This window comes from Cryptomeria japonica, chromosome 9, assembly GCF_030272615.1.
Source record: "Cryptomeria japonica chromosome 9, Sugi_1.0, whole genome shotgun sequence".
NCBI lineage: Eukaryota > Viridiplantae > Streptophyta > Pinopsida > Cupressales > Cupressaceae > Cryptomeria > Cryptomeria japonica.
In genome coordinates this window covers 205,458,127-205,470,259 of record NC_081413.1, presented here as the reverse complement: position 1 = coordinate 205,470,259, position 12,133 = coordinate 205,458,127, and the positions used below count along the sequence as shown (strand labels likewise).

The window sequence follows — 12,133 nt, the reverse complement described above, 5'->3', positions numbered from 1 at the left end:
CATTTTTCATTCAAACATATCTTTGAATAAACAAATTCATCCTTGACAAGTGCTTGATGTAGTCCCGATTGGCATGTGTGATGTTGAGAGTGTCTATCTAGGTCATCCCATATTCTAGCTTTGACATTTTATCCAACTGGAAACATAGATTCTTCACAACTCTCTCTTCATCAATGTTTATGATGTTGATAACATCTGACATCACTTGTGCAAATTATCTCTTCCATTCTTCATAAGTCTTCTCTCTCCCATCATCCTTGAAGAAGGAAGGCATTGGTGATCCTTCAATCTTATCATATCTCTTTACCTCCTTGACAAGGACCTTATGCCATTTCTCATGTTGTCTCAATAATTTTTCAACACTTTCAAAGTACCAATACCAACTTGTCTTGAGAGTTCTTGATCAAAACCAACCTTTTGCTTTGTGAAAATGAACAAGAACCACATCTTGGAATTCAAATATTTTTCCATACATATTAACCTATTCTTAATTCTTCTTTGTTCCACAAAAACACCTTTGGTTGCAACATGTTTCCTCCACAATTCATCCACATGCATAATCACCTTTTCAATTCTCCTCATAATCAAACCAACAAGCATATTGAATTTTATCATCTTTAGTTCCTTTGTAAGTTCTTCTATTTTCCTCAACTTCGAGGCTTCTTTCTACCACTTTGTTTTCTTAACTGACTCATCTATTATCTTTTTCTCAATATCACTTGCTAATTACATTATTGGAGGTGGCAATATAGTATTGGAAGTAATTATTTCATTCAAATCCAAGTTTCTCATCTTTAAGGCTTCATTTTTGGCATATAATTTTTCAACTTCATCTTGTGTGAACATTGCTACATCGATAGTAAGCTTAGCTACTTCCATTGCACTGGTATCCTCAAGTTTGTGTACAACTAATTGCCCAACAATTTTTGCCCAATTTCTCAAGGGGGCACCATAACATCACATTACTGTTGGGGCATAATGCTACAACTTATTAACTTTCTTCTAAATTAATTAAATAATTTTAACCATTTGATTAAATTAACTTTATTATTTTATTTCAAATTGAAAAATAAAATTTCCCTCTTATATCATAATTAAATAATTTTTAAATAACTAATTCTTCTTCTAATCTTAATTAAATAATTCATTATTTAATGAATCCCTTTTCGTGCACAAATAATTAAGTAATTTTTATTATCTAATTATTTCTCTCTATCACACACTTTAATTAAATAATTGTTATTGTTTAATTAAATCTTCTTTTATCCCCTTCTCATGATTAAATAATTATTTTAATTTTTTAATTAATTAGCTAATTAAGTGCTCTACAATTAAATAAATTCTTTAATTTATCTAATTGTGAACTTTTCGAAAATCAAATTCTTCTAAAATAAATAATCTTTTTTTTTTAATCCTAATGTAATTGTTTAAATGATTTTTATTATTTAAATAACTAACTAAACCATCTCTTAACTGCCATTGACTTCAAGTTCCACTCACAATCACCTCTTCTAACAAATTCGTCAATTCACTTAATAACTCAATCAATTTCCTTAACAAACCAGTCAAGTCAGTTAACTAAGCAATCAACATCAATCACGAAGTTAGTTAACTCCTCATCAATTCCCATCAACAAACCTCAATCGTCGATCATCCATCTTTCTCATCAGATCTAAATTATATAAATGCAACCTTAATTATCATTCATCAATAATCACAGTCTTTGAGATTTTGTACGATCATGTTGCAAAACGAAGTGCTACAATATGAGAGACAATTTCATACAACACAAAAGGGAGAAGAGCAATGGAGATTTCATGCAAGGATGTTCTTATGGTTTGCATTTCATGTTTATTTTGTTCATTTTAGTTATTACATTAGATTGCATTTCATTAGTGATGTGATTAGAATCTTTTTGTAATTGATTTTGAGTTTGTGGTTGCTCTTATAATCTCTTACATGATTGCTAATTTTTTGGTCGTATAGGGGTGTTCCATTTAAATGGAATTTCAGTTTCAACAAACTTTCCAACAACTTAAGGACTATTTGTTATCACCACTAGTCTTAATGCCACATATTAAAGGAAAGCCATTAATTTTATACATTTCAACCACAACACCATTTTTAGGAGCTCTCCTTGCACAACATGATGAAGAAGGAAAAGAGAGAGCCATATATTATATCAATCCTACACCAATAGGGTATGAGATTAATTGCACTCCTATTGAGCATGCATGTCTTGTTGTTGTCTTTGCTTCATAAAATCTCTAACACTACATGTTGAATCAAACAAAGCTCATAGAAACAATAGATCCCCTAAAGTATCTCCTGAACAAAAAAGGTCTCACGGGGAGATTGGAAAAATGGGTGATGATTCTCAGTGAATTTTGTGAGGAATTTACAGTAGTAGAAATACCTCCTACACTAATCTTGAGAGGAGGGTAATGCAAATTTTTTTATAGATCTTCACAATAGTTAAATAAAATTAACATAAATAAAATTAAATAGCATGCATACCACAACATAGTGATTTATGTGGTAAAAACCCTTTTGGGAGGGAAACACCACACTCAAAAAGTTGCCCACTATATTATTCAAAAATCAACAACAGGGCATAATATACATGCAGAAAAATCTCCTCATAGGAGTATCACCAATGGAGATCCAAAGGCAACTCAACAACTATCGGAATACATCAAAATACACAGTTGTAATACAATGCCCTCATAAAGTAGGGTTTCTTTCTAGAGCAATTAAAGAGCACAAATTATCCATTGATGGATCTATGACCTAATGATAAATGGGCAGGATTCACAATGGGTACCCCTTGCGACCCCCCACACTCACGTATCAAGAGTAACCTTTTAGCAATTATATCTTTTTATTATTGCAAGGCTGAGGCACCATTTTCCTAAAAAAATGATATTTAATATGTTGATCAAGAGGCAATACAATGACAAGTAATAGAAAATCATTTAGCAAACACTCCCATACCAAATTTTCCCGATGAATCTGTTTTCATAGTGAAAACATATACAAAATGGAAAATGTATTTTGATGGGTCCTATACCCTACATGGTTTAGGAGCAGGAGTTCCTTTTAACACACCACAAGGGGATGCAATCCCTAAGTCCTATAGATTGGCTTTTCCATGTACAAACAATATTGGTAAATATGAGGCTTTTATTAGATGACTTAAGACAACTATCAAATGGAAGATAAAAAAACTCCATGTCCATGGTGATTTTCAATTTGTCATTCTACAAGTTAATTGACCCATTTTATTTGTTCACCTTTATTCTACCCATAAGGCATGACTACTCGGACATTTGTGCATAAGTATTGGCCATTTTAAGTACACAATTATTGGGACATCTTTAAGTAGGTATTAGATGGTAGGCACTTAGCTATAACAACAATGATTTCCTTAATAAGAATATAAAAATAAAATAATATAATAATAATAATTTAATCTCTAAAACTTTTTTGTTTTCGTAAAGAGTTTAATATGATAAGAATATATTAAAATAGAAATAATAATATAATCATATACAATAAAAATAATCTAATTTTAATTATAATATCAAAAATATTATTATGATTTAATATTAATTGCAATATAATAATATAACAATTTTTTTAATTGAATTAATGAACAAATATGATATATTTCCATATATATATATATATATATATATATATATATATATATATATATATATATATATATATATATATATATATATATATAATCTTTTTTTATACATTATCTAGATGCCATATTTATTAATGAAAATGATGATAAAACAATTTTATTAATTTGTTGGGATGCCATATTTATTCGACCCTAGTAAAATTTCTAGAAGGACTTAATTATTAAAAATTGGGGAATATGCAGTTTTTCATCCATTATTCCATGCTCATGAAGTCTTTGTCCCTCCCTTAAAAAATAAATAAGAAAATGTTTTATATTAAATTATTTTTAAATATGTTTAAAATATATTTTTAATTAATATATCAAATAAAAAATAAAAACTAGATTTATTAAATTATTTTATAATTTATTATTTATATAATAAATTATAAAATAATTTTTAAATTTATTTGTTGATTGATTAAAAAAAATATAAAACTTTATATTAATTAATTTATATCAATATGAATGGTTCATTTTGTTATAGTGACAATATAATTTTAATTTGAGAATATTTAATTATAAAATTATTTCTAAGAAATATTATAATTCATAAACCATTCAATATAAAATTTTCTTATATTTCTATATTCTATTAAAAACATTTATTTTACATCAATATTTGGAAACCATATTTCATAACCTTTTAATCATTTATAAAAAAAATATTTAATGCAAATTATATAATATTTTATTAAAATTCAATTTTACAAATTTTGAATTATTCTTTTAGATAAACCATTCAAATGCCTTATGACATTTATTATGAAAACTTCTAGAACAATTTTTAATTAAATGTCTTATGACATATTAATAAGACCTTAATAAAACTTCTAGAACAACTTCAAATTAATCTCTATTTAAAAAATAAAACTAATAAAAAAAGACCACTCTTTAACTCATTATTTAATGCTCATCTATAGGGTCGTCCTCATTGCTTTAAAAAATAAATATATTGAACTTCAATATTAATATAAAATTTGTTCAAGCCTAAAAAATAGCATGGGCAAATATTATTTTAATTTTCTTGTTCCGCTCTTTTTTTAGTTTTTAAATACCGAGCTTATCTGAAAAACAGTACACCTTATCTACTTGATGGAATATTTTTACAAGGAGGCAGGAGTCTACAGATTCGTGCCACGTATCTCACATCCAACGGATCTCCTTTACACAAGAAGAGGTTAAGTCGACAAGGGGGCGGGTGGCTTGTAAATGAAGCGAGAAATGGACAACAGAGAGAAAAACCCTTCACACGTGGCAAAATCCTAGACGTAGAGTCTCTGCCACGTAGACAGAATCGAAAGCGTTTTAGAGCTTTAATTGTCGTGCACGTCTCGGAGATCCCTTTTTCTAGGTTTATCTTATGTCCCTTTTTGACGGTGCGCCGTCAAAATTTGCTTCTTGTATAAGCAGGAACAGTATGCGTGCGTTTGAAGAATGTTCAGATATCTGCTTCCACGCATTCACCGGTTTATTTTAAAATTTTATGTCGTTTCGCAGTTAGGACGTATACGCATTGTATATGCATGGTTTTTTGGACTAGTTACTACATTTTGGACGTATACGCACTGTGTATACACAGTGAACAGAGATTGGAGAGCATAATTTGCTGTTGCGGATGCTTGCAAAATACACCTACGTCAATCAGGTCAATCGTGATTGTAACATAACCTGCCTTTCTGGACGTATACTTATTGTATATATGTTAAGTCTGATGATTCGAGGGTTAAACTTGCCGGCCGCGTGGATGTATGCACATTGTATATACGTTTGGGAAGTATATACCGAGATTAGGCGTTTCTCTTTTTCTGTAGGAAGTATACGCAATGTATAAATCTCAACCAAGTGAATCGGCATGTGACATTTTTGCTCTTTTCTTAGACGTATACACAGTGAGTATATGTTAATGAGTTGAAAAGTATACGCAATGTATACATGTCAATCAAGTGAATTGAGGTGTGACATTTTTACCCCGCCTTCGACGTATACACAGTGAGTATATGTTAATGAGTTGGAATGAGATGCGACAAATCACGCTCTTCTGGACGTATACCCAGTGTATATATATATACTTCAATGAAGTGCACCTGAAGCTTGAAATACAGGAAGGGAATATGTCCTGACTGTATTAAACCAAATGAAAAGCAATACCTGGTTTTGCTCCTAAGAAACTCTTCTGGGAAAGCGAAGCTTGTCAGCTGGTGGTTTGTAGTGATAAAATCTTCCTGAAGAAGCGGAATGGATAGCGTGGTTTCGTTTTTATTCAGATCCAGCACTGCCATATAAACGACGATCAACAATTTTTTTGTGCTACTAAATAAGGATTTAACAAGGATACATTTTTATTTTCTGAATTTATTTTAATTGTTCATGGCTGCCGCCCTGTACAGTCCACCGCACCCTCACTGTCATACAAATTCATCCTGTTCAGATGATTTGCAGAAAAAGGCGACAATCATCGGGGGCCTGTCGAGCCTTTTTGCAAGCACAAATATCCGAGGGTGCTTAACGGAAGGTCTAGGGCTCGAAACCCGCCGCCATTCTGCACACACGGATATCGATACACATTACCCTTATTCTTCACTCAAGCTCAGAGAGCAAAGCCCCGTGTCGGTGCTTCAGTCTCCTATGCCCTGCAGCAGCACCACTTCCCCGCCTGGAAGGTCTCACAGATTTAAGCCAGTTTCTTTCAGCCATCACCATCAAAATTGTGCCTTTGAATTATATGTGCAGCAAAATTCAAGCAAACTGGACAAATTGGAGGGGTTAAGGATCAGCAGGGACGCAAATTTTTTCCTCCGTAGCGCTTTGAGTCCCTGTGTTCCTGTGGATGATCAAGAATTCACTTTCAATCTTGAAGGGACGTTTATTACAGATGATTTACAGCCTTACGCAGAGGAAATTCTTCATGATGCACAGGCGCAGCACCAGGCTTTTAAGGAGGATTCTGTTGTTAAAGCCTTTCATTATGCCGAGAAAGCACACCGAGGCCAGGTGTGTGTTTTTCTTTTTGAATGTTTCTTTCTCCCCTTGAAGATTTCTTTAATTGATAATAAATGGAAAACACCTTTAGGCGTGGCTTTGGATTCATTATAATAAATGGGGCATGTCTGTAAATTAGATTTTTCAAGTTTTACTGTTGGGCATTCTTAGATTTATGATTTTCTGGATTCAGTGTGCTTTGTTAACACCCCAAAGATTTTATTTTTAAATCTATAAATTGGATTTTTCGCTCTGTTATTCGTTGCAAAATACTGTGTTTCTTTAATTTATAATGAGCCTGACTTAATTCAGTGAAGGATTAATTATTTATGTCCACATGAGGGCCCTTAGAATCTATGGGTACTAATACATAATATTATTTCTGATGTTTTAAAACATCTTCAATATAATTGCCCATCTGTTTAGCTCGCAGACTCAACAGGCTATGTAGATTAGTAGAGGTGAATTCAAAGGCCTTCCCAACTTTTGGGGGTTTTTCTGGAAATCCATTTTTATTCACACTGAGACTATAATATGCAATTAGATCAGAGTGTACAATCTATTTTTCTCTCCTGATCCTGATGAGGGATGACAAAGTGTGATCTGAAACATTGATACTGAGAGCTCCTACACAGTTATAATCTAGAAGATTTTGAATTCTACATGTAATTAGATGGATATTTCAGGAGAAATTGCATAGAAATAGGAGAGAGATCATCAGATCAACGATTTTGTGGTGCATCATCAGATCCACAAATATTGGCCTAAATTACCGATCTAGCTGCTGTATCTATGCAATTTGCTCTGAAGCATTATCTAGCTGTAGCTGTTAAGAATTCTGATAGCATCAAGTCTCTAAATCATAGTTGAATGTAGTTACTGGGAATGGCACTAATTGTTGTAGAGGAAGTGCAACTGAGTAGCTTCAGTTAGATGAGTGGGTTTACTGGAGAGGCTAGAAAATATGCCTCAGCTGATTGTGGGTCAAACAGAACTTTTAAGACAATGAAGTTAAAAGTCAAATAATGTAAACAGCCTGACAGAAAATGAAAAATATGGTTTGAGACCGGGTCTCATAGTCAGTCAGATCAAAATAAATAAATCCAAAGTCACCCTGATTTATCATATCGTATGAAGTGCAGATACTATAGGAAGCTTTTTATTATAGTTACCAGGGTTCTGGGTTCAGGTGTGCCACTTTTTGAATTTGTGTACACGAAGTGTTTGATATTATTACACACATTCAAATTGAAAGTTTCAAAGGTAATTTGAATTCACATTTTGAAATTCTAGAAGTCAAAATTTAGCATTCCTCAAGATTGAATCAAAGTGAGATTGCTCCTCTCTGTTGGTACCTGCTGTGTAACCAATTCTCTTACAAAGCCATGTTACCTCAACTTGGAATTGCTTTTTAATAGTATGCTCTCTTCCTTTCATTGCAGTCATGCAGACCTGTTTCACACTCTCCAAACTTCTTGCTAATTTCTGATTTGAGTGAGTGAGAAACTGTTCGTGTGAGGTATTTTGAATTTTAAATTTTCAAGCCTTAAGAGTAACCAATTTTTTTTTTGTAGTGTGAGATTCAGGCATCTGTAGATGTCAAGGTATATCCCTTGCCTTCTAGATATGCCTTCCATCTGCAGTGTACATCTGTTACTGGGTCCAAGTTGTGTGCTGGTCTCTGAAGTGTTAGATGATAGAAGACTGCACACAACTCCCTGAATTAATTCCTGGCTTAAGGGTTCAAATTGTGTGCAAGTCCTGGTCACCCAGATGACCTGAAAGGTAAACTCAAGGAATGAGGCCTGTTGCAAATTTTGGGAAATTTAATGTTGATTGTTCAAATTTACATCCTGGAGCCAACTTTATGATAGCAATATCAAACTTTTAATCAGATGACATGTTCAGGTAGTACTTTCTCATGGTATGTTTTGAGAATAGAACTTTTATATTGACTTAATGGCTGTTATGTTGATTAGACATGTATGTATCGTTTTGAAGAGAATAGTTATTGAATTTGAGAAGGATCAGGCTGAACGTGAAACTTCTTGTGCAAAATGGTTTCATACAAAAGGAAATCGACTCGTATGTTTTCTGGTTCCAAAAAGTGTTAGGTATTAAAATATTACATGTTGACTTGATTTAATCAATTTTAACTTTAATGATATGATTGACTAAGAGCAACCTTGTGCAGTGAATTTCAATTTTAGTTCTTGTTCCTGGTTTTGATGATAAAATATCCTTTTTGTTTCAAGCTACTGCTTGTTTTTCTACCTATAATGAATATCAAAAGTTTGTCAAAATGAATTCTTATAGAACATTGGTACATCTTTGAATTACTTTGCCATCAATGCCGTTCATCTGACAGAAAGGGCCTTATGACATCTCAATAGCACTTTTCAAATCACTATTTGATCCCAAACTTTGTTGAACAGATTTTAGTTCCTGCATTTTATTTATATTTTCCTAATTGCTCAAATTGTTTTATAACTAGATCTTTGCCTTTTTGTATGCAGGTGCGGGCTAGTGGTGATCCATACCTAAGACACTGTGTGGAGACATCAATTTTGCTTGCAATGATTGGATCTCGTGAGAATGTAATTATAGCTGGATTGCTCCATGATACACTTGATGACACTTCTATGGACTACAGTCAGTTATTTGGCATCTTTGGAAAAGATGTTGCAGATTTGGTGCAAGGGGTATGATTGTCATTAACAAAATACTTCACTATTTCTTGCACACTCTATGTAGCTTCTTTAATTGTCTAGATGTAGATGATATTTATGTTTGCATTTAGGGTTGCCATATTTTCTGTTGCCAATCAATTGTTTTTTAAGGTCTGGGCATCTTTGTTGCTGGTATCATAAGATTTTAATTCAACAGACTCATGTTTCACCATTTAATGTCAAGTTTTTATTATTCTCAGGTATCTAGATTAAGTTTGATCAGTCAGTTTGCCCGTGACAACAACACAGCAAGCAATAGTGTTGAAGCAGACCGTCTTCATACAATGTTTCTTGCAATGATGGATGTAAGGGTAGTATTGATCAAATTGGCAGATAGGTTGCATAATATGAGGACTTTAGGTGCTTTGAGTCTTCCAAAACAACAGCGAATTGCAAAAGAGACACTAGAGATTTTTGCTCCCTTAGCCAACCGTCTTGGAATTTGGAGCTGGAAAGCTGAATTAGAAGACCTCTGCTTCAAGTATCTGAATCCACACAAATACCAAGAACTCTCTGCTAGACTTGCTAAAGGCCCAAGAGAAGCAACTATCATGTCTGCAATCCAAAAATTGGATGACGCTTTGAAGAAAAAAATGGCTTTTTATGATCTATATGGAAGACCGAAGAGCTTGTACAGCATTTATCTGAAGATGTTGAAGTATGCTTTCTGTGTTCCTTAGTATTAACACACTTTATGCACTTATATATATATATATATTTCATGCCTTTGATGTTCCAAGTGTGATTAATGCAGGTTTTATTTGTATTTGTCAGGAAGAAGCAGAAGATTGATGAAATCAATGACCTTTGTGGTCTTCGGCTTATTGTCTTAAATGAGAAAGATTGCTATGATGCACAGCGCATTGTTCATCATTTGTGGCAAGGTGTCCCAGGGGAGTCTAAAGACTACATTGCTCGACCGAAACCTAATGGGTAAGCTAGTCTTTGTTACTGGCATAAGATTATTATTTAGCTGATTGAAGCTGAGTGGTGTGAGCTATTATAGGATGCTTCCTGACACAGATTGGTTGTTTCAATATACCTTTAGGTATCAGTCTTTGCACACTGTTGTTTGGGGTGAGGATGGTCATCCCCTGGAAATACAAATACGGACTAAGGAAATGCATCAGCAAGCTGAGTTTGGAGTTGCAGCACATTGGCGATATAAGGAGGGTGAAGCAGAACACTCTTCGTCAATTATTCAAATGGTGGAATGGGCAAGATGGGTGCTCAGTGAGATGATGGACACTAAGTTGAGACTTTCGTACCAGGAGTCAGGCTTGAGACCACCTTGCCCTTTCCCTTCTCACAAGGATGGTTGGCCACACATGGATAAGTTCTGTGAATTACCATTTTGCACGGATGAGAATCTTTTTGTGATTGTGTTGGAAGATGATAAAGTGAGTAAAGTATAATTCTTTCTTATTTTATTTCTGTGTTTTGCTGTATGTGGCATCTTCCTTAGCTTGAATCTTTTGTGTGCTCTTAGCTTTAACCTTTTGTCTTCATCTGGCTTTGAGATGAAATTGTTATTTGTTGCACTTTTTGAGTTTACTGCCTTACTTTGGAACTTTTATAAAGTTTCTCTCTTTAATATTCTGAGGGAAAGCTTATATTTTAGTCTTTCTGTTTGATATTTCTAGAGTAGGCGAATGCCAAGAACTGATGGAATTTTTGTATGGTGTGATGCAGATGACTGTGCAAGAACAACCTCCTAATATCACTGTTAAGCAGCTGCTAGACAAACTGAACTATGAGGCACCGATTAAAGAGGAACTGAGACCGAGGGTTAATCAAAGTACCGTCAGCAATCTCAATCAGAAGCTTAAAATGGGGGATCTAGTGGAACTAACCCCATCAATATCAGATACATCCTTGATTGAATACAGGGAGGAGATGAGGCGCTTGTATAAGAAAAGTTCGCAAATTACAACACTAACATCATAAATGTACTGATTCATTGATTTTTGAGCTCGTTACAAATTATGGGAAGCAAATGATTCGCCACCATGAGCTACGTTATGGCAATTGTGATTGTACATATTGTATACCAAGGATAGCATACTGCTTAGAGCAGCACCACCATCCCTGTGATTCTTTTAATGGGAAAATTGGAAATGGATAGTGTATTTGTCGGATCTCTTATGTATATTCCTGACAAAACCTTCTGTTGTATATAATTCAAGCAAGACAACTATTTCCATTAACAGAAAGTATAATTTGTTTCAAAACAAGGATTACTAATGCAGAAATTTGTTAACTAGCCAAGGATTACTAATGCATTGTAGTGATTCAGCCAAGTTTTATTTAAGACACTCGAGACCAATTTTTTCTACAGAATTTGAGATATTTGCTATACGTATTGTTGACTAATATCATATTCGCACGCCATCTCTGTTTGGATTGACAAATGTAGTTATGGCTCGAGCATAGGGCCTATTCAAGTTATGTTCCGAGGGAACGGATGCTAATTCTTTCGCCCCTAATTCTGTTTGATGTAATTGTCGAGTCAAATATCGTTCTTAGGATTTTAAGGTACTTCGAATTCAGGGCTTTCTTTTTTGGCATTTGATATTTTCTTACATTTGGTGAAAATTAAAATGTGTACCGCATATGAGGAACCATGGCACCAATTTCCTGAAACTTATGATAATCCAAGGGTATTAGCTTTTTATTACATCAGCAGTTCAATTGATCAGTATAATCATGCCAGTTTACATTTAGTTTC

The 12,133-nt window shown here is 33.5% G+C and overlaps 1 protein-coding gene across 1 annotated transcript; it reads left to right on the top strand.

Moving 5' to 3' along the window:
- Positions 1 to 5,223: 5,223 nt before the first annotated feature.
- LOC131038873 (probable GTP diphosphokinase RSH3, chloroplastic) lies at positions 5,224 to 11,668 on the top strand. Its single transcript, XM_057971428.2, has 6 exons — positions 5,224 to 6,688; positions 9,193 to 9,378; positions 9,606 to 10,063; positions 10,180 to 10,338; positions 10,454 to 10,805; positions 11,098 to 11,668. The coding sequence occupies exons 1-6, from the start codon at positions 6,065 to 6,067 to the stop codon at positions 11,350 to 11,352; spliced, it is 2,034 nt and encodes a 677-aa protein (XP_057827411.2). The 5' UTR covers positions 5,224 to 6,064; the 3' UTR covers positions 11,353 to 11,668.
- Positions 11,669 to 12,133: the final 465 nt, after the last annotated feature.